Genomic DNA, 24,566 nt, shown 5'->3' with positions numbered 1-24,566 from the left:
AATATCGTTGTTTCAGCCGACATTATATAGTCTACGCTGTTGACAGCCTCGTTATATGAACCAGGAATTCAAATGTTATTTAAATTTTAAATTTAAAATGGCTTACGCTCTCAGTAGCTAGGTGTATGATAAGGTATACGTTACATAGCTGCACTGAAAAAATTTGAAGTAAAGGAATTATTGTCTTTATAAGTATTTCTGAAAGTGTTCACAATTTATTTCACATAGGCCTACGCTAAATCGTTTCTGACTTATTTAAGTAACCGTTTCATAAATGCAGTGGTATTAATATTTTCTCTCTTGTTGTCGTAATTCTATATTAGTCTATTTTAACATCGAGTTGAGAAATCTATCATCAATCATGAAAGTGAATGACGTACTCCATTTTCAGTACGGAATTTTTTCTATCTCCCAAAACGAATCGGGGCATAATCCGCGATTCCAGTACCAGTTCTTCATTTATCACAATTCCATCTTGTGTGTCACTCATCAAAACCCCTGTCTCTGAGCTAGCTTTTGCACATGGCCGTTGCTGGTTCTGTACCCTCTTATTGATCGCGAAGCGTCACGAATTGCTTTTTATCACATCGCACATCATTCTCAGTCTTTAAATTCTTTTCCGGGTATGTGAGTATGTGGTTAGGGCAGCCGACGTCAAATATTCCGATTATTTCATTCTGAAGCCGGCAATTTTGTTCAAGGAATAATTTGATTTCTAGGTTCCAGAAAATAGACACAAAATATGTATGTAAGTCAGAAGAAGGACGGAAATCCGAAACATATGTTTGCAACAGTATGGACTAGGGGTATTGTTGCATAACATTGCCGTACCAATGGCTTGTCAGATTTTTAAAAAAAATGACATTGGGTCCTATTGTAGCCTTTAATATCGCTAGTGCATTTCCTGGATCAAACTACTGACGTCAAAGCGAATTATGTGGCGTGAAGATCACTTTTAGAATTTCAGTGTACTCCAAGAGGTACAAATTTACTGTTTCATATAAAACTTGTTTCAGTTTTGTAATTATACTTTCGGCACAGAAATATATATATATTTGTGTGTTGCTATTCCATTTCCCTCCTTTTGAATGTCTGTGGTGCTTCCAATTTTATTGACTGTGGAGTTAATGAATGAGTCAATCTGTTCTGGCTTTGACACTTGTGGTTAAATCGTATCTGTTAGCATTGCGTCTTTTGGTGGTGCTGAATATTTTCACATTTTGGTTTTGTGCGTTTTAATACTTTCTCTTCAAGGTCTTGTTTCCTGACAACCACAAATCCCGTGATGTGAAGAGTTGGCGAAAGCCACAGAAACCACATTCAGGGGGCGGATGGGAAAGTACCACAGAAAACAATAGGGCGACAGGGAGCGAAACACAAGGGAAAGAGAGAGAGAGAGAGAAGCATACGCGATCTACGGAAATCTAAGCCAGTGCAACCGCACCTGTGGAATCGACTCAGAAATTTCTATACGCAAAATTTATGTTCAGAAAAATCAGTCTGTTAGCGATATTTGAAACAATTATAACTGTTCGTGTTTGCTGTTAAAAAGACCCTTACTTATATAAAACAGGCCTAGGCCTATATGTGCAAAAAGAAATCTCGTCAGATATCACCGACTTCACTATCTGTTAGCTACAGTACTGTTTGTTAGTAACCCGGTTCGAATCCAAGCTGAGGTATATTTGTGATTTTGCTGAGTGATTCGAACTGAATTGTTTGGCATTAATATAATATGATACGAACGTAATACGGACACGGAGTATAAGTTTATGCCTACCTGACTCATGAGTCCTGCTCCTTATAATAAGAGTTGCAAGCTGTGGTCTTGATGGCTATGTAGCCGTCACAGCCCTCCCAGCTTTCTCTTCAGTGAAATGCGGCAGCTCTTTCACCGGGAGTAAAATGATCCTTCTTACAGGACAGTATTTACTTACTGTAAGTCATACACCGCTTACTGTAACATATACTTACTCTTTATTTAGCCCACAGTGTGTGTTTATGGGTTCTTTATGATTCTTGGAACTGACAGATGTAATTTTCCTAACAGCATTAACCATTTTATCTTTGTAAGGAGAATCGTTATGTTTTCTTTAAGACAGGAACTGAACTTCTCATTATTATTTAAAAATTTTACGGGTTATGAAGAGGTTGGATCCTATATGCAGTCAATGAAATATCAGTTTGTTTACGTCAGAAAGTTACAGACCTCGTCAAAATTATGAAATTCGTTTTGTTATTGCTACACGGCATATCACATTACATATCATTACATCCCAATGTGGCATTTATACGTTGAAGAGGAAACCACCTTTTAAAATAACCACAATGTAATAAACTCTTGCATATCGTCACTAAAAGCTATTAGATCAGATAAGAGGAACTCATTTTATGTAACCTATCAGTCGACCACATGCTCTAGATCAGTGGTATTCAACCTTTTTTTGTTCGCGTACCCCCAGATATAATTTATCTTCAACTTTGTACCCCCAAAGTTGTTGATGTATAATTCAAGTTATACATAGTATATAATCTACATCTAAAATAAATTAAATAAATTACATTACTGATTATTCAGTGTTTATCATAATTTTTTTTTAAATTTCACGTACCCCCTAAGATGTCTTCGCGTACCCCAGGTTGATCACCACTGCTCTAGACACTGCAGTAGTAGTTCGGCACACAAGGAATAGCTTTTTGCTTACCGCATAATAAAAGGCCTCGGATTTATCCGTAATTCCAAGTTCTCCAAGTGTTTAGAAATTGATCTATAACTTTAAAAGGCAATTTGAAGGTTTATATAATGTGCCTTGAGGAAAGTTTACAGATAATGAGTCCAAAATTAGGGTCAATGTTGTAAACTGTTACATTCTAGCGAAGGACCTTTCATTTCCATTTTCGGTTTTTAAAGAGTTTCTGAACTCGTAAATTAATAATGATAGACTGGAATTGCTTGTTTATGTATAGCATGAATTTCAAGAGAGAGGCTGAACCATGAAATCTGTGTGGGAGTAAGAATAAGGAACGTGGAATGAACACGTAGACGTTCGAATGTTGATGGAATATCCCCACTCCATTCGAATGGTATAATAGTAAACATCTGTCCCTTTAGTCTGTCGATCTTTCTACGTCTGATCATTGTTGCTGAACGATTCTGATATTTCCACGAACTTCACATCTGAAACACTTGTTACTGCACAGAATGGCCCCGAAGTGCACAGATAGAAGAAGATCCACGTGTTGATACTACCCAATCGACAAATTCACCGCTGAGAGAACCTAAAATCTTAATTTGGTATTTTATTTTCGGTTTCATTGCGTGCTGACGAAGTTCTGCAAGCATTAATTAAAACATGAAATGATCACAACGCTCCGATAGTTTCTTTGTCATAATATCAGAGTATTTTTCTCCCTTCAGTTTGTCGTTCCAGAATATGCGGTCATAACTTGTGTCCTTGCCGCTCCAGTGTCGGGCCGTTTTTACACGTTCCTTCCTGCTATTTTGTTTGAATTGTAGTAATGTTTCCAACTTCCTCATATCTGTGCTAGAGTTAGGAACATAATTTAACGAATACAAAGACCCGTTTATATTAGCAAAATGCGTGATCTGCAACTGTAATCTCGCAGCACACAAATTAACTTTAATTCATTTACAGCCACAGTTGCTTTTCTAAGACTCTCAGATAAGGTATTCATTCCTCAGTAATGGCTGCACAGTCAGGTAATACACGTACTGTAGCGTGCGTAACTTGTATTCCACTGTCTTTGAGGCCCATCTTTGTACCTCTAATGCAGATAGCTGAGAGACATTATCATACTTCAGACTAACCAGGGTTTCTTGTAATAAGACTAACTTTCTCATATCTCATCTGGTATTGTAGTGAGATGAGTCATTACTTTTATACTCAGAAATAGGCCTATATATCAGATTCCAGCATTCATTCTTTCACTATTTAAGGCCAAGATATTAATGTATATTGAAAGATTCATTTGGTTCAATAACTGGAAATCTAAGCTTTGTTATGTTGACAGCTATTAAATAGAGTCCACTACGAAATTTTAGAGAAATCTCAGTGTGTACGGGAAAAGTTTTGTTCTTCTCCACCATAATTCTTAACACTGTATTTAATTATAATAGATAATTATATACATTTCTCTCTTTCTTGAATTAATCCCGTCTTTCTTCATTATTCTTTTTCGTTTATTCGTTCAGTGTTCATAGTTTCACTGAGTTATATCCTAACTGTGTATAGACCCATTGTCTGAGTAATTGTCAAAAGATATCTCCGAGTTTCTCTGACGTTTAAAAATACAGATTTTGGTGGCCGACCAGCTAATGTACGGAGGGGGGGGGGTTAAGCGATAGCCCATGAGCCATCTTGTTCCGCCATGTGATTTCCATCATCCACTTCCCTCTTACTATGAAGTGGCTCAAGCTATCATATATTTTGCGTCTCACATAAAAACGACTAATCGAGTTTTGGTGTCATTAGAAACACTGGCCCTAACACACTTCATACTGTCTGATGTTCTTAAATAACGGTAATATCATAAAGAAGCAGTGATATTCAGTGTTCTTACATGCACAAACGTGGTTCCCAGCGAGTTGGACAATCCCACGCATCACGATTTAAATGTTCGTCTTAACAATGAGAGGATGTTGAAAAAGTAAACTTCGAAAAATAACCAACAGTATGATTGTAAGTCTAGTATGGAATTTTTTTTTAAATACTACAGCAAAATTCTTAATAGTGTCCGAAATTATTACTCCCTTGAGTAATAATTCATGATGGTGTTCGTGACATAGAATACGTTAAAGGTTACACTTCATTGACACTTGTTAAATCGAGGTATTTATAAAACATACGAAACATAGTTTTATCGAAATAGAACAGGTTGTGTGTGCCATATTTAGTTATTAAATTTTTCCCAAATTAAAAGCAAATATAAACCTTTACATTACTCCTGAGAGCACTCCTTCATTGACAGTCACAAATGAAATGCATTTAAAAAGATTTAGTACTACGACCGGACGGACAAACACTTTGAACCTCATAGGCTCTCGCTGAATGTTGCCAAACGAACAGACAGGAGGAAACACTGGCAACAGAGCTTATCACTCCATCTTCCTTGACAAATGTAATCACATAAACGCCAGATTAACAAGATGCATGGAATTGGAAGGCAGAGGGGAAATCTGGTTTCACGCCACCGATACTAGGGCTCTATTTCATTTCGTAGCGTTGTGTGATATGATTCGAAGTTAACGTAGTGTGCACATCATTGGAATATTAACTATCAGAATCCAGGCGCAACACAATTGCACATTAAAGGCGGATATTCCTGAATTCAACGCGTGTCGTCAATGGAGATTTTGTCCGTTCTTGGAGGCAGTTTTGTTCATTTACTATATGTGGTAAACGTAAAAACACTATTGAAAAAAGAATTAAAATACTTCCCAAAACTATAATGCAAGCTCCTAAATATAATATGATCCAGAAATTTTTATTTTACTTCTGTCTTGCACACACTTCCTCTCGTCTGTCATTGCGCAATATCTCATTAAAAAACTATCTCACTGGTAACTTAGAGATATCTTCTTAATTCTCTTTTAAAGACAACGTTTTTATAGATATATTAACACTTAAGCTATACGAAAGAAGTTAAGTGATCATCCTAATTGTAATTGCATTGAATATCAACAAATTACATAGATTTAATTCTTAAATTTTAATTCCTGTTTCGTGTAATACACTCCGAGTTGAACAGGAAGTGAAGTTGAATTATCTTACATTTCAACAATCACTGAATTCGTGTCATTACATAAATCTATCGTTATCTTAGAAATATAATTGTAGGCGAGTTCTTTAGACTCTGTTATATTTACTGTAATCCGCGTTATCAGAATTTAATTAGTATTGTTCTCAATATTGGACCACAGTGGTCTATTATATTACAGTTTAGTACTCATAAAATCTTACAGTTGTAAATTCAAATATCTTTTACTTTCTGTTTGTCCACATTAAATACAAATGTAGAAACTCTGAACCTGCAATTACTCATAAACTTCAAGAAATGGGGTCCTTCAGTAGTGGCTAATACTACTTTCACCTCTCCAAGAAATTCACAACCTTCTGTGAAAGTCAAGCGTCCATTACTGTGATCACAAATGCCCGCCACCGGTCCCTTTCCTGAGGCACATGCATTTAGTTACACCCTACAACCTTTTTTCTCTGAGACTAATTTTAATATTATTCTCTTGTCTACTCCTAGGTCTTCCTGGCTTTCCAGCCGAAATTTATACTGATTTATTATCCCCATGAAAGCCATATTCTCTGTCAAAATCATCCTTATTTATATTATCATTCTAAAAATATCTGGCTGGTGGCTGCAAATTATGGAGTTGCTTATTATACAATTATCTACAGCCTTGTTAATTCGTGTTTCTTAGTTCCGAATATTCTGCTAAGCATCCTGTCTCAAGTACCATCAATTTGTATTATTTCCTCAACGTGAGAGACCAAGTTTCACACACTTAACAAAACAATATAGAAAATTACAGCTTTTAATATTTTAAATTTCAGGTTTTTAAATAGGAGAGTGAAAGGCAGAAAGGTTCCTAACTGCATAGTAGGAAGCATTGCGCAGATTTATTATGAACCTGTAATGCAGACATTAAGAGAAATGTTCGTAAAATAAATATCTAAATTTTTAGCATTTTATATAAAGTATTTTTACACAATTTTTCTACATTCAGATTTACTGGAACGTTGTTAATTGCAGCAGAGAAGCAATGACGCAAGTTCATTCTCCTTTGTACAGGTTCAACGATCGTATCATGACACAGCTTACAGTACCTTAGGTTTTTCTCTCGAAACCAGAGGAAAATACGAGAAATTTCCATAGTAGATGTACAGCTCATCTCTTCAACGTTTCGGATGAGTTCACTTTCTCCGTCTTCAAGGTTGACTTCCTTCTTGACGCAACGAAATTTCAATCAATCATATTTTTGCTTTCGGTTCTTCTTTTCAGCTCCTTCAAGAACTGTAGTTCAGATCAGATGACTAATTGAATTTCTCTCCGTTCTTCCCAAGCCTGTATTGTGATCTAATGCGTTTGTTTGTATCTGTGTTTAAGGGAGGGATTTACGAAGTAAATCAAGTCTGCACTTAATTTGTCTGGCTAGAAATCTCAAGGCGCATTGATTTAATTTCTGTGACTTTTCCCGTGTTTTCCTCAGTTACTGAAACAATATTCTGAAGTGAGTATAGATACGGACCACCATAATTTTTCCACTTACCCTTCCAACGACAACATCGACGTCACACGTCGGCAGTGTTAGACACTGAACCACCAATAAAAATAAGGACGTAATGGAATAGGGACTCACCTTTTTGAAATGTTTTCGTTTTGATTCTCCTCTTATTCATTCTATGAGTTATAAATAATTTTCTCATTACTGGGATTATCAGAATGTTATTCCATTCAGTAGGTCAAGATGTCATAACTATTGATAAGCTCATTAATTTTTATGAATCTGTACAAGGATAGATTTTTGAATGCATAATCATAGTGCCCTGGTGGACTAAAGTCTTATGGTTGAAGTATTTATCGTATTTCTAATAAGTTTTATAATTACACCTTATTTTATCAGTATTAGGCGTTGTCATTAGGTATGAGTTGCTTAGTGCATCACTGAGGCACCGATGTCAGTTTGACTATAGCTACTATAAATTGTATTTAACCATGAAGTTCATCCGAATGTTATTTAAAAATTCAGTTCCTACCTCAAAATAAACAGGAAGCTTTTCCATAGCTAAGATTAATGTTAGTGTCAATGCTGTTTAGGGAAGTAATCGCTTATAATTCACTGAAACGCACTGAATGATGCTTTTACTTAAAATACGTTGAAAGAAGAGGCGGCTTTAAAACAGATCGGCAAAGCTTATGGGGAGAGTGAAACGAATAGCTAAGCGACAGGCCAGTGAACGTCGGGGACACTGGTATGTGATTTAAAACTCCGTCTCTTCTTCATTGCTTTTGCTTACAGTTATTTCGTATACTTACATGAGCTTTATCTATTCAACCACGTATATACAATGTTCTTTTTCCCATCGCTGTTTGTCCCAGTTTTCGTTCTGTTCTGCGATTTCAAAATTCCGATCAGATATATTGCCCCAACAAAACTTCCCAGGTACAGTCCGAGTATAAAAATATTATTATTCATGTATTCATTTCCTTTGAACCTCTTCAGGCAGGTGAGCTAAGGAATGTTCTCTGTGGTTTGTGTCATTGTAAATCCTATCTGGTGCCTTTTGAATTTGCCGAAATGTGATTACGAATTTGTAGGGAACTACCTTTGTGTTAACAAATTATCAGAGAGCGTACTTAATTTTTTACGTCACTCCAACGTTAATTAAATCTTTCACTCCAGTGCATATTACAAATTTGTTTTTCACAGTACAAGAACAATCAAGCTACGAAAAGATATGTGTTATAAGTTTTATAACCTAATTGTAGAATTTTTAATTCATCATTGTGACATTCAATGATGATATATAAAATAAGAAGATTAATTTGCAACAAACATAAATACTCTATTATTCTTAGAATTAGGCGTTCATTATGGAAACTAGATTTCGAAGAAGATTTTGACGTCACACTCATATAGTACGTGAAAGCAATTCTCTGAATCATAAGCCTTCTTCTAAATCGTTTTACCATGAACATTTTTTTAAACGAGACTCGTTTAACTATTTACTCTTATAAATCTGTATTGAAAGAACTAATATTTTCGTTTCTCTCCATTTTATGTTTCAAAATATTGGTTACCAATTAAATATGTGCAAGGGTTTAGACATTCATGGATTTGTGTAAATCGAATCGTGGTATGCATTTCATATAATATGGAGTGAACTAGTGAATTCTCTTTGTAGTATGTAGTCTTAACAAATTTGTACTGAGTTCAATTATACATAAGCAGTACAGGGCTCGCACACTCTTTGAATTCCGATCCGTATATAATACTAAACATCACAAAGCCGACCGAACAAAAATGCATGGAACGCCTCTCTTTAAATAAGAGAACTAATAAAAAAAATCAGTGCAAATACCACACATATTTCAACTCTTTGTTGAAGGGAGTTTATGTAGCGTATAGCGTATGGGTATGTGTTTCATTTTGCAATACTTCAGCTGTACGCATGGTAAATTGATCGACTGACACTGTAGAAGAATGAAAATAATATAGGTACAAGAAGTGGATTTGAAAAAGAGGCAAAATTAACTGGTATTTTCTTTAAAAAACCAGTTTCTAACACTTTAGTTATTTAGGTTTTGAACCCTTGCATTTCACACCACAAATTATATGCTTTAAAATTATGGATTAGGATTTGCCGCATTGAAATCAATAAAGAGCTCTGGACTGCCGTATATTGCCTGAAATATTTTGTAGATTTATCACTAGATAAAATAAATATGTTTTATACAATGTAATGCGAGTGTTGTAATTATTATCTCATTAAAGCATCGCAGTTACTGTATATTTTGACTTACTTCAATCTTGCGCCAATGCATCACAGTTCTTTATCTCTTAAATTAACTGAAATACATTTTACATGGTGAATTCGAGTCGGACTGTGATTATGACAAAAGAAAAACAACTACAACAAAACAAGTAGTGGAAATAGTCCATTGAAATTTAACGGGAAGTAATTTCTTTTTTATCTGCAGCTCTTACCCTTTCCTTCGTTTATTATATTCCTTTCCTATATCATCCTCCTTTACAGTTCCTTATAAGAGTTGCCTGATTGTGGCCGAACTTGCAAAATAGAACGTTCTGTCATCTAATGTCATTACTAAAGAATTGTTTAGTAATGCATAAAGCAAGCACGCGCTGTCATAAACAGTATCATTGGATTCCGAGTTGAATTACAGTACTCGGATATACTAGCTTGCTTACATTAATATCATGATTAAATATTTGTTTTATCGAATTCATTTAATTAATTATGGTCTGGTAATAAATTCTATGAAATTATAGAATAAACAAAACGTAACAAATCACATTTCGCTACGAATTGCTTTACCGAATGCCAGTGTTGAATGGTTTTCACTTCTTATTTCGGAGGTCACGGATTAGAACCTCGGCCCCCAGGCCAGATGTTCTGACTCAGCTTTCATATAGAGATTATGATTCCTTCTAGACGAAGCTTGCCTTAGAATAGGGCATAATTGATTCCTTACATCTTCTTTCGAACTCACCATTCACATTTGTGCCAGTATCAAACGTTATATCACCATTAGATTTGAAAAACATCGTTAAATAACCAACGCGTCAGTAGAAGTTATATATTTGTTATTGAGGAAATTGTACTTTTATTCTTCTTATTACGAAACATTTTATTGGATGAAAAAGTATTTATTATAACATGTGTGAGATTTGAGTTTTTCACGGCTGTGAAGATGAGGTTTTTGTTTTTTAGCCTGAAGCTCTGAACATGGAAGCAGACTGTTCTTCCGAAAATTTGGCCCGTGCCCACAAGTCCACGTTGTGTTCCTAACCGTTGGAAAAAAATCGATTAATGCGTTGACGTTCGTTCCGTTTTAACGTTTCCCTTAACCCCTTGTCCGTGTGTATGCCAACTCTGTGGAGACGCGGTATGTGAACTTTCTAAATGCAAACTGCCGTGCTACTTAGTATCTTGAAAGTATCCAGCAGATTAATCACCTAAATGAACTGCAACACCCTACCTGCTTTCTGTTTCCAGGGAATCCGATTCCCACTGTATCGTGGTTCGTGAATGACAAGCTTGTTGACGGGATTCTGGAGACGTCAGTTCAACCCGTCATAGTTGTGAACCGACTGGAGGTGTCACGCGTGACCCGGGAACACCTCAACACCACCTACAAGTGTCAGGCCAGCAACACCAAACTCACGTTACCTACCGAGAAGACTGTGCGCCTGGAGTTATTCTGTGAGTATTAACAAACGCCGATGTCCGTAGTTTGGCTCCCGGCAAGTCTATAAGCGAATTAAAACGGATGCTGAAGAGATGGAGACATTTTGGCCTTGTCTTGGCCACAAGTAGGGAACGCTCCCGAAAGCATGATTCACCCGTTACAATTCTTCCATCAGAAAAGTACTGGTAAGCCTTGTCTCTGTCTCTTACCAGACTGACAAATATTTTCTTAAACACAAATGGAGGAATAAAAATTAAATTTTCGTGGGCTACCGAATATAAGAAACAACATAGAATTCCCCAATCAGGATATCTAGTTCACTGGTCGAGTTTTACTTCTATCGGATTTCATTGTTCTTTATTAAAAGAATAAATAATTCTTAAGTAACACTCCTTTGCTAAGAATGTGTATAAACATTTCCCTTACCCTGACAGAGAACTGTTTAAAGTAGATTTTCTTTCCATAAACAATGGCTGTTGTTGCAGACAGAAAGCATTGTCTGAATGTTTAGTTTCTGTAGTTTACTAAACGTCTGACAGGGGCTTTGTGCCACCCACAGAGAAGATGAAAGTTCCCAGTAGGGACCCAGAACACGTACATTAAGGCGTATAAAGACGGTTATGAAAATTACTGTTTTAATTACTTCGTTTGTGAATTATTACGGTCGATAATTCTTAATTTAAAAGTGATTTTGCTTGAAAAGCATTGACATAAGAAACATACAAATTCGTAATATTCTGCGCTGTGTAGGAATTTCAATAATAATGTTAGACACGTCCTACGTCACTCCGCGTGGACGAAGGAATGAAACGGTAACAGTAACTGGAGACGAATGATGAATTGGTGGTCACAGACAGATGTCACCGCAGGTACACGGCGAGTTTGTAAACGCAGAGGAATGAATGAAAACACTCCAGTACACATAATACAGAGTGTCCCAGAAAAGTTATGCACACGTTCAATGAATGATAAAAAGGCATTTTAATAAATCGAACCATTACATTTGTCAGTATTAACACACAGTGAATTAGCAAATCTAATGTAGGTGTTCAAAGTGGCCACCGTTAGCTTCGTGGCACAGTTCAGAGCGGTGACAAACTGACTGTGGCCTCTCGTTTTACTTAGTCACTTTCAGATGGTGTAATAATACCTCATTTTCTAATAAATTAACGCAGTAGGCCTATATCTCTGAAAATGGTAAAATGTTATTAATAAAATAAAAAAAATAGTGAATTATACAATCTATTTTAGCAATTGTAAATGCACGTTTATTAGATTTGCCGGAGGTTGTATAATTCTGTCCAGAATGTTATGGTAGATTCTTGATTGCTTTTCGCACTCTTTTATTTTCCATTAGCACGCCACGAGCGAGGTTCTTATCTTATAACGTGGATTTATGTTTTGTTGAAAATATTGAAATAATCTCCCGTCACATTTCAACAGTTGAGTGGTAATTATTCGTGGCTTCTTAACGACAAAAATTATAATTTACCATTTCAGTTTAGTAGTACTAGGTTTTATTCAAAAAAGAACAATCCGAAAAGATTGAAAAATTTTCTGCCTGAAACTCTGTACTGTTGTGAGCGTTCTGCTGCAATATTTTCCCCTAAAATTACTGGTTTTCAGTTAATAAGTCGTATTTGTGCAACCCCAGTCACGTGCAGCTCACCCACTCACAACCCTACTCAGCGCTTAGTCTTACAGGCATACGCCCACGTAAAACTCGTAAGTGGATTTTGATGGTAAGCTGAGAACTTGCTGTTCAACTTACGCCACACAAATGTCCCACTTCGTACGTCTGTTCGAGAGAATTGAAGTAATGCAATGACGACGTACAGCATTCCTCACGACAATTTCTTATATTTTAAAGAAACACATACAATAATGATTATTTTGTTGACTACATCTATTAAAATAAATTTAATCGTATTCATTAACTTACGATTCCTTTATCTTTCATTGCAGTTTCCATAAATTCAGGAATAAGTTTCTTATTAAATGGCACACAATAGATAACCACTAAAACGATACGGCGTGTTAGGAAGTGCACTCAGAAATGGGCTTATTTATTTCACCAACGTTTGCAGTCCCCTTTGAAACGTATTACGTAGGCATATTTAACAGTGCATTTAGGAATTGGTGTTAGCCGTAATTACATCTTCAAGCAACTGTGTTTAGAAGAACTATATATTTTGCGTCAAAATAAATGTATACTTATTACGCTAAAAACGCAAAGAAATAAGTAAATGCATTTAGTTATTTAATAAATGCGCCTTAAGAATGCCCACCTGTGGAACATTGGACTGACAGTTTTGTTTCTAGTATTTTATTTTGATATTTATGTGCAGTTATCCATTTTTATAGGAATTATTACATGAAAACCTACTTTATGTTATATTATGAACTAAGTGCTCAGTTGAATCTGTACAAGAAGTGAACAAAACAGTTATAACAAGTACGTTAAACTCTCACTGATACCAAGTTTGATAGTTTTCCTAGCGAGCGAATAAACGAACTAGAAAATCATGAAAACAACGTTATAAAGGAATGTTTACTTACGGAAAAGTGCAATGCTAACAAGTTTTGCTGGACCAAATGCTTCAGGTCTACGTGAAAACGTGAAAAATAGGATTCACGGGCGTAACCCCGGTGTATTAAGAAACGTTAATTCTTGTTTTTCAGTGAAGCCATTGTCTGTTCGGCTCCTGGAGAAGCCAAAAGTACTGATGGCAGACACTGAATACAATATTACATGCGAGGCCGTAGGTTCGCGTCCCCAGGCGAAGATCTCGTGGCACCGAGGCAAAGAGTTACTCCGCAGGGGAAAGGTGAGTACTGCAGAGGGGACTAAATTCTGAAGCTGTTGGGTGTGCAGGCATACAAGGCGGCAGAAGATAATGATGAGCGTGGAGAGAACGGGGGGAAGCTCCTAGGTTAGGTTAGGTATGAAGTGTCTCAGACAGTGCTCGTTCGTTCCTCTTGGTAAAGGTAGGATGAAGAGAAGGTCAGGTTTTGGGAAGGTGAATTGGCAGAAAGATGAGATGTGAAGCAAGGACAGAACCTGAGAAGAGTCTTAATGTATTCGGTCGGAATTTAGAATTTTGTCATCAAACTTGGAAGGGCGGAATTTGGTGATTCTTATATCAACGTGGAGGTAGCTACTTTAGGCTCGTATTTATATTCCTATTTGGAGGGTTGTTGGAGAGGTATCCTGAGTAACGAGGAACACAACATTTGCTGTAGGACCGAGGGAAACTACCGAAGAACGTGATCGAGTTAGCAGACCACAGGACCTTCCAGATGCATACTGGCTTTTAATCACCAGTTTGGCGTCAGTCCGTTTCTGTGCTTTTGCTTTGTTCTGAAACATTTTACAGTCTTGATTTACAGAGATTGTGTGCGTTCGATGAGAAAAGAACGTCTTTTGGTTTGTTGTTCATCCACGTAACAGTTTCAACTTACTGGTAGTTTCTGTTTCTCCCTGCAGTGTAGGCTGAAGCTGAGGCATTTCTCAGTAATACGATCGAATTTAGTGCAAACAGCAAAGATTAAAACACTTCTCTATCATCTTTGTAATGATGTTTAGGGACGTGAAGTAAGCAATGTTTAACTTTTGTAGAAATCTTTAGAAACGTTACGATAAGTGTGTTACGTTACGATGTGTTATGGTATCTATGTAAGACTTGAGGTTCTCACAGCGGTGAGTATGAAGATATCCGTCTTCTGGGTTATTGCGCTGTGTAGTCTGGTCGATGTTAACCAAACTCGCCTTTCTCTCTCTACTTTCTCTCCCTCTCCCACTCTCGCCCACGTGCTACCATTGGTCCACTCCCATACCTGCTCCCATTGGCTCGGGGCAGGCTACACTTTTCACTTCCCGACCTATAAATCCAGCTCCTCACACCCTATTGGCATATTCATCGCCCTGATGACGGAGGCAGTATGACCTCTGAAACGTTGGTTAACATCGACCAGACTACACAGCGCAATAACCCAGAAGACGGATATCTGTTATGGTATCTTTTGCAGAGAATTAATGAATGCGATAAATAACGAAAATCTGAGTCCGTGATTGTTTGTAGGACAATATAGAACACTGTTGGACACCGTCCATTGTCTGAAGTATATTTGATATCAACGACGTTTCCGTGATAAAGTTAATCTCTTATGTCTGATATAAAATGTGAGTTTAAAAGTTGATCCCCATCAAATTTCCAATCGGTTATATTCAGTCGTTTTAGTAAATACTGTAATCCCAGAGAATGAAGCGCTGTATTAGAACGTGACAAGTAAATTTCATGGGATTTTTTTTTTTCATTTGTCGTTTGTTACTGTTGATTAAATAAATTCGGGGCATGGAAATCCTGCACAACAGGACTTTGAGTGGATTACTGTGGAAGGATATCGTTATTTTTAAACAGCTTTGGCAGTTTAATTCATAATTAGACACAAATCACGCAGTACGTAATTGATTTTAGTTGTAGTGCCTTGGGAAAATTAAAAAAATTCCATACGTTTTTATAATTGTAATCAATCAATAATATCCTCACGTTTCAGCTCAGAATCTATTGGCGGAAACTGATAATGGGTTCTGCAAGGAAACATTCTCTTGGAATAATTCATATGTAAAAGTGATAAGTATATACTTGTGGCCTATGTGATTCTCGCAACTACTTTTTTTAGATGCCTTATCGTACCGATATTTTAAATAAAACCACAGCGTAACCCTCGTTCCAATTTACCACTATTGTGTAAAATATTTTCGAATCTTTGGATATGTGACGAAATTTAGGTCCTAGAGACAAAAACAGATTTTTTTATTGCGAATATATTTCAAACAGTACGTTCCATATGCGACCTAGCGGAACTGTCTGTGGGGGATCATTTACTTCTTATTACATCATAGAAGAATAATTAATTACGTGTGTATTTAGTAATCAATTTTGACCATTTAAGCAATTTTCATTAAATAGATGTCATTTAACGGGCAACCGCAGCGATAAGCTACAAAGCTGAGCCTTGTATAACTCAGGTAAGTTACTCTGACTTGGGTCTGAACGTCTCGTCATCTATTCGCAAGTACCTCAAAGCCCTTTCGCCAGAGTGAGAAGAGACTGAGATTGGAAGTCACATGAAGAAACGGATAAACCATGACATTAAATTTTAATTGAATCCTTAATTGATGGTGGTGATTTTAGGTTTGAAAGATCAGGTGATGAAAGAAATCTTGCCATTCCGTGTTGAATTTAAAGATGAATGTAACTGATTTTATCTTCAAGCCGAGCAGCCATATCTACAGTAATCAGTCTGTTACTTATTATATGACAAACGGGAGCTGCTTTATGCACATCGCAGTGCTGCTAGTCTAATGTTGTTAGTAGCTTAGATTTGTAGATCATGAATCGTAAATTGACAGGATAGATCGTGGCCTCATTGAATGGTGATGAGGTGAATAGAGAATGACCAAAGACGTGATCTAATCTGCATTGCTCTGGATACACGAACTAACCATTAACAAAACCTCGTGTGGTTGCAGTGTATTAACAGATACAACAGCATTATAGACTGTTTACTAGGAATGCATGGCCTTTATGAAATCACAAGAACTTAACGCGAATATGTATGCGTAATGTTTAGAGCCTGGTGTAGTTTCGAGCACGTTTTATTTTGCCTAATAATATTTCAATAATCTCGACATGTTATGGTGTCGACATAAGTGTTTTGGAGCTTACTTGTTTACCCTGTAATTATCGTAACACTACAGAAGCTACATTAAATTTATTTAATTTACACGCCGTAATCTGACCCCGAAATAAAATTTGTAATTATCTGTTCATATGTCATTTAATGAAATGAAATTCGTAGGTTTTGTATAGTTAGTGAATCTAAAAGCAAGGGGCCTACTTGAAGATCATGCCCCTATATTCACATCAGAAGACGTAGTAATACATAAGTCTGTCAGAATAGTGACTTAATTGCAGAAGAGTTAACCGAATATGTTTCGAATTCCAGCGTTATTCAATAATGCAAATTAAACCTGCTGTGTTCGTTACATTTTAGTAAGGAACCAGAAGTGCATGGAGTCTAAGCGGAAGGTGATTTTGCTCATCCATCCCAAATAATTTCTGTGTCATTGTAAACCTGGGAGTGAAGTGTTCTGTGCTCGTGGTGGGCTGAGTGTGATGATTAAGTTCAAGGCCGAAAGTTTGGACGACGAGAGGCAGATGAGACAGACCACAACTCTGTATAGAACTTCCTACCCTCGTTAGAGCCATTGTTCTGCCGTTTTCAGGCCGTAATTCCTGCAGGTGTACACAGTTTCTAGAATCTGTACAATGAATGCTGTGGCCTGTTTATAATAATTGCAATTCGGTCGCTGACGACGTAGGCTGGCATTCGTTAAAGTCTTTAGTCCTGTGGGGGTGATTAGTAGCTCTTGTGGTAAATACTAGTAATTAATTTACGATTCTGTCCTTCGTTTAAGATTTGTAGAGAATCGTGGGTAGACTTCCGGCCAATAAGAATTTTTTTGTTTTAAATTCAATGTAAAAGTTACTTACAATCAAAAAGGAATAATTGATATTTTATTTAGTAGTCGTATTTTGTAGCTCATTCCGCTGCTGTTAATTTTCGAGGCAACAATATAACACAACAATGACAAAGGAAGAAATTGTTGTAACAGTACAAGGCAGATGCATTATTAGTGTTGTGAACGAACATTTTGTTTATGCGTTACGTCACCCTGACATCTAGGTACGGCCATTTAAGAAGTCAGTAACATTGATATTTTCAATTTGTGTATTGTTTATGATACTGAAACCGTGTTATTTCAATGTAAATTAAGTTTTCAAGCAAGATTTTCATGAAACAGTTTTTGTACTTACCTTTGATGATAATTTAATTTGGCGATAAATAATAATAACTTTTATTTATTTTTAATAAGATTAATAACGTGAAATTTATTGGCTTCTGAGCCTTGTAATACCCAGTGAGTGCGTTGTAAACTGAGTGGATGCCTCAGCTAGATGGAAGGGTGAACGGAGGAGCTTGGGTAACATCAGAAACTTATCAGTGAAAGTTCTGTTCGTCAAATGACCGTGTATGGGTTTCGTGCGGGGTCTTGGAATAAACAGCGATATTTTTTCTAGACAGCACAAATGAATTCATCTTTGTTATAGAGACGCGTTGTGTTTTCTTTGGAGAGGGAACTGAATTTTTAAATGCTACGAGAGGTGATAGGAGCTATCGTAGTAACTATAATTTTCTCGAAATCAGCTTTGTGAAAATATTAAATGAAATGAAGCATTTACTTTAAAAACACTCTTACTTAGGATATTCTTCTCTCAGCTGAGTTCTTGAGGAATAACCCGTAAAAGTGAAGTAAAAGGCGCGTGTTTTCTTCATCTGTTCGATCACTGGCTTTGCGGTTTTGTAACTCTCAACGTATGTACAAGGGCAGAATCCTCGTTTTTCTCTGTTGTACTTTCAGGACATGTTAAGGGCAGAATCCTCGTGTAAGAAGTCATTCAGAATAAAGGACGGTGAATAAGTTTCTGTTTCTCGAACGGAATTCAATTTTAAAGTTGTGAGATATTAAGGTAAATTATTTATTTTTAGTAGGCATATACAGTTTTCAACCGAGTACATAAATTTAAACATTTCGACTGTGAAAAGATGGGGACAGAGTTTGTTCCCGAAACGTCGGTTTACTACGGTAACCACCTAACGCGGCTGATTTCCCGAGAAGATTTTATTGATTTACATGTATTTAGTTTAAATGTCTTTTGTATTGAAATAGTAGTTAATAATTAATTAAGCTTCCGAAAATGTTGTAATAAGACAAGTAAAGAGAACGCGAAAAGACAGTTCTTGGATGCTGTTAGAGCGATAGCAGAAACTTCTGAGGAGCAACTGGAACGCGAAGTAACAAGAATGCCATCTGATTATCTGTCGTCGAACCTTGATACCAGTGACACAGCGATTCTAAGAGTTCTGTGCATTAGGAACCGAGGTATTCCCTTTCGTTTCCATGGATTTTTGTTCCCTGTCTCCCCACACACTAGGGAAAACTGTGAACGGTCCTTTGGGGCCTATTTGCTGAAAGAAGACGGCTGGAACTTTTTAGCATACTTCCCCAGAGGCTTAGAGGGGAACGAAAAACAAACAGAAGACAATCAATGTGACAAATTCTGTTTCTTCCCATCCTTTTTCTTTTCTTTTCTTTTCCTTTCATTGCTTTCTTCTACAACAGCAAGCCACGAGCTTCTGAGTAAACTTAGAAAGGAAATGTTGAGTCTGGTGTTGATACTGGATTACCGGTGAACTACATGTATTCCGGATACATCACGTACTATTGTGCAGAGAACCACCCATTTGACCAAATGCTATGGACACAGCCAAACCAGCATACGGGGTGAAACTTGTGTTTCTTCTATCGTGATCTGCCTCTGAATTCACAGACTACAGACGCGCTGCAATATGTTTTCAGAGGCGATTTTTATAACTGTACAGCGAGTCAAAATTCGATTTAGAAGGCCCTACAAACGAACCTTCAAGAAGGTTAATACTTTTCTAAATAACCTCACAATAATTTTAGGATAATTCATTAAGAAGCAAACAAAAACGCTGACTTTTTTGTCACTCAATTCATGATTTATGGCAAAACAATGTACGAGTAGAAGTAAAATGTATATAAATATAAAATAATGTTTTTTGTTCTTAAACTTAGAATGCTTTAATTTATTAAAAATATTAAAATTTAAATATTATATATCGATGTATTTCTTCTGGGCTTTGACGACGTGTAAATTCGGATGCATGTACCAATGTTTCAGCTGCCCCCATCTTCATGGTTCAAAATTCTGAATTCGTCATAACCCAAAAAGAAGATAATCGACATCTTCACCGCCGTGAGAACTTCAGATGGCTTTTCGGTTATATATTTGGAAAAATAAAAACTTCGTCTCACACTAGTGAGAATAAATATTTTTATACAGAAACTGTTTTACTGTTTAGAGGCGTAATGATGGGACATTATATCGAATTGTTAAGGTTGTCAGCGTCGTGAACATGGCGGAAAATGTTTACGCTTTGTTTATTTTCATTGTTTGGTAAACAATTATATCGGACTTGAAAGTAGTGATTTTAGCAATACGAATCGCAGTTAACTTCTCAGCTTTTAAAATAAAAATCTGTATATCTCACCGCCTCAGGGCACACGCCTTTTGAAACAATAACGAGAGCGTATTATAATTCTTGAAAGCTCTTAGATACATGCATTTCCCTATATGAATAAATTGTGCGGATATTTAGAATCATCGTAATGTTTTGGGGTTTTTGGTGTCAACCTAAAAGCGCTACAAGACGCACATGTTATATTGGACTAAAGCCATGTCCTTACGTCAACACCATTTTATAGATACATAACGCTGCATTACAACAAATTGGCGATTAGTAATGTTTATGTACTTGCTGAAAATGCATTAGACTGTGAATATATTAGCAATTAGTGAAAAATGTTATAACAGGAGCTTTTATTAAAGTGAAACTAATAAGTACGGATGAAGTATTATCACGGCTAATTATCGTATATAAAATTGTAGGAATTATTTCTGTATAATGTTCCTTGTGGCTTTTCGTAATAAAATGTCGACAAACGAGTTAGTGGTGTTTATTAATCTGTTATAATTTCAAATAGTGCATGGCATTTAAGGAGCTGCTGTGCTTCGTATTTCTCCTGCGAAAATTTAAATCGTTAATTTTCCTACACATTTTAGTTGAAATAAAATCCGTAGAAACATATTTACAACCAGCTCAAAGCTACTGCAATAGTCGTATTATGAATACTGCATCAGTCTAAATAATTAGAATCAGGTACGTGTTTGCTATTACTGAGAAGTACCATAAAATAATTTAGACGACTTTCCGTATTTAACTTGAATTGAATTTAGAATTAGGAGAGTAATAGACTACTTTTTATTGGTAATGAATAAATTATGAGAGACGCTTAATGAGGTTGTTTCAGAAGAGCAGGCTTAGACAAACTGCATGTAATTTATCGGTTACTAGCAAAATTCATTCCTAAAATATCTTCTTCCTCTTAAATATCACAATGCCACTCTTCACTGTAATGTTATAACATAAAACGTAAACCGGTATATCGTGAATACAAATAAATGACGTAGGCCTCTATACCTAAACACCCACGACACAGTTTGGGTTTATTTACTGCGTCTTATTTTGCAATGTAAGATTTGAGGTTCTCACAGCGGTGAGTATGAAGATTTCTGTCTTCTGGGTTGTTTCGCTGTGTACTATGGTCGATGTTTACCCATCGCCATGATAACGGAGGCAGTATGACCTCTGAAACGTTGGTGAACATCGACCAGACCACACAGCGCAACAACCCAGAAGACAGAAATCTTCTTCTGAAATGTTTGATGTTACAGCGATATTTAAGAAATGTAATTTTTATCCGCAGTTCAAGGAGTCGGGAAACGAGACTGTGGTAATGAGCACTGTGACATTCTCCCCGAAGCCCGACGATGACGGTCACGTGCTCAAATGTAAAGCGGAGAACCCGATGGTTTCCGGTTCCGGCCTGGAAGATTCTCTCAGCCTCAATGTGGTCTGTAAGTAAACGTGCTTATTTAGCTGACTTACTTTACTTTCTTCTCGAATTTCTAATAACCTGTAATTAAACTTTAGGGCTTAGGTTTACAGAAATACTACAGTGTTATCAATAATTATTATAATGTAATAAACTATTAAATAATATATATTATGCGTTCAGAGCATAATGAACTGCCGATATACATTCCTGTAGGCCAACCACTTACATGTCTACCCGATTTAGTAAAATTCTTCAGTTTTTATTTGTCTGTAGTCTCTTTAACGGAGCTGTCAGTAGATCAGGCTTTACAAAGCCGGACAAGCGCGTTAAATTGAGGCTTTCATAAATGTCCAGGTATTTAATTTAAAATTTTTTAAGCTTTGTTTCAGACCTAACATACAACATTCTAACATTCATGAGCAGAAATTATATGTACGGACTAATTATGTCTATAATTTAATTTGTTTAGAAGAACTTCACAAAATGCATGGAATGAACTCAGCTATTATCTCTCGAGAAATTCTTCAATATATTTAGTGGCTGAAGTTCTTCAATTGCATTCCTATTTCATTATGGTCAGGCAATCAGAAATAATTCGTAAGTCCTTCACAGAACCTAGTGACGCAGCGATAAATATAATGTTCATTCGTGAAATGCTTGATTCAGTTACAAAGTACGTCGATATTACGGCGTTTCTGTGTCTTCCTCAGTCTTCTGTGTTGAATACGGAGCGGTAAAAATAGGTCACGATCGCTTTAGGATTTCAAATGGAAAATTCCCTTTACGCAGTCTGAATGCGTTCCTCCTCCTGTTGAAATCGCAGTTCGTATGTTTGTCACCTAATCGTTCTTTACTTTTAGTTAATTTCTTTTCTTCGTCTAAACTCTTTGGAGTTAAGCCTGTAGTAGCCTACCAGTTCCGAACTTTCAAGTTTGTTCTGGCAACTCACCATTATTGGAGCAATTATTGTTTATTTTTCTTTGATGTTCACGCTGAATGGTCAACTGCCGAAATATCTTTATGTCTGCTCACAAACTTATTTATAACCCTGCTGGTATATTTCATATATTTAAGTATATCGAGGAAACTTAATATCTCTCTTAAGTTTTCAATTTTTCGATCATCCAAGTTGTTGGTATTCCACAAATTGTAATGGAATATTTTTTATTTTCAATTGAAAATAAAGTTCCTTGTTATATTTTCTTTCCTTATCTCCCAATTACAAATTATAATAAGTAGAATATAATAATAATGACAATAATAATCATATGCACAAGACAACGACAGGGAAATTGTAGTAGGCGATTCCGTAAGTTATGATCATTTAAACTTGGGGCAGATTTATCAAATTACAAAGAATTAAACATAAGTGGAAATCCATGATTTCTTTTATAGCCTGCACGCTGTTTACGTGTGTAATACATTCTACGTAAATTACATTAAAGTAAATTCTCCGTGACCAGTGGACGTTTAAACACACATCTGTTGAAAATGAGAGAAATAAATGTCAGGAACCGTATTGGAGCAAGCTAAGCTTCGCTTTGCATTTAAAGTTCCTATTTTTACCGGATGATGCTTTCCGGTCCACCCAGTAGCACGCACAGATGCAATAGTTCCGTGTTCCATATAGCTCGATTTCTTTCTCATTCTTTCTCTCTCTCTCTCTCTCTCTCTCTCTCTCCCTTTTTTATTATGTACGTTGGACTCTCGACTTATTTTTCTCCGCCCACAGCAGAAAGAATATTGCGACGGACACACAAATATTGTCGCCAAAATGTGGTACACAAACTGCCGCACAGTAAAGCTTTAGATGAGAACAAAGTAAATGGTGCTGGCTAATTACAATAAATTTGCAATGTTTTCTCAGCTCATTGCTTCATAAAAGCTGACAACTTGTATTTTTCATGTACAATATACTTTACGCCACGACGAACACTTACATTTAGAGTTCAAAATTTATTATGTTCCCTCGGATTTAGTTCGTATTTTACTTGATTTCGTTGTGTGTGTTCCTTTTCTCTTGACTTTTATTCTCGTTCCTCCTGTCTTTCTATCACTCTTTATCTCTCACCGTTCTTCTGAATCTAATTATAAGAGTCAGAGTGTTAACACATTCAACTATATGGGTTCTTTTTTCTGTAATATTCTGTGATTTTTATAAACTAAGAGTCGATAAACCAACAAAGAAATTTAAAACTAGGAAAATAAAACGTAGGTAATTATGAATATTGAAGTGCCTTCTTCTTCAGGTTTTACGAATTGGGGTTTTTGACATACAGTAGGTCTCCTTGACGAGTAATCAGTTCGACGCAAGGCTTCTACCTACATAGGACAGCAAATACATAATGAAGCAGACACACCCATACCTTGAAAGAGATTCAAACCCACGATCCTAGTGCCCGTACGAGCTAAGATCAAATATTTTTTTAAAACTGAGTGAAAATCCTTCAAATTCGGCTGTATTTTGCCTGAAAGTGTTTCGTTCTCTTTACGATTTATCCAATAAATATGAAAATATTTTGGTACTGAATTCATGTTTGAGGGATGATGGGTTTGGTTATAAGAAAGTAGCATTAAAACTGGCGTATCGCTTCCTTTGTTACCCTGGGTGGGTTAATGAACGCGTTCTGAAATCTTTCTCTCAGGTAATGCAGACAGACGGCGGCAAGAGAAGAGAAACCTTTCTTTATGAAATGACGTATGTCACGCAACGGCGAAAAGAAAAAGGATTTGGCACTTTGCAGAAGATCTTGTATTGACCTGCGTTTGTTCTGTTAATGGTTAAAATTTGTTCATACGGGTACTAACACGTCGCCGTCGGTCGACTAGAGGTTTGCGTGCTCGCCACTGGACCCAAGGTTAGCGGGTTCAAACCCGGCCGAGGTCGATGGATTTTTAAGGGTGATTAAAAATCTATAGCACAACTTCCTTCGGAGGAGAAGTAAAGCCAGCGGTCCCATGTCGTAGATTTACGGCTTGTAAAAGAATCTTA

General features: G+C 36.4%; 1 protein-coding gene and 1 long non-coding RNA gene across 5 annotated transcripts in view; one reads left to right on the top strand and one right to left on the bottom strand.

The window, feature by feature from the left end:
* Positions 1–24,566, bottom strand: part of LOC110827961 (uncharacterized) — a 500,889-nt gene that overhangs the window by 256,399 nt on the left and 219,924 nt on the right. The gene's annotated exons all lie outside the window — the stretch shown is intronic.
* LOC110827962 (neural cell adhesion molecule 1) overlaps positions 1–24,566 on the top strand; it is a 428,987-nt gene that overhangs the window by 315,682 nt on the left and 88,739 nt on the right. For all 4 annotated transcript variants that reach the window (XM_087358315.1, XM_087358313.1, XM_087358312.1 and 1 more), the window contains exons 5-7: positions 10,770–10,976; positions 13,645–13,790; positions 21,443–21,593. In XM_087358315.1, the coding sequence (XP_087214441.1) occupies positions 10,770–10,976; positions 13,645–13,790; positions 21,443–21,593 (504 nt within the window). The remainder of the gene's footprint in view (positions 1–10,769; positions 10,977–13,644; positions 13,791–21,442; positions 21,594–24,566) is intronic.

The sequence above is a fragment of the Zootermopsis nevadensis genome, unplaced genomic scaffold (genome assembly GCF_977971745.1).
Source record: "Zootermopsis nevadensis isolate Lab colony 2312 unplaced genomic scaffold, Znev_1.0 Znev_ptg000029l, whole genome shotgun sequence".
In the NCBI taxonomy this organism is placed as follows: Eukaryota; Metazoa; Arthropoda; class Insecta; order Blattodea; family Termopsidae; genus Zootermopsis; species Zootermopsis nevadensis.
The sequence above is the reverse complement of the archived record's forward strand: the minus strand, read 5'-3'. Positions and strand labels throughout refer to the sequence as shown.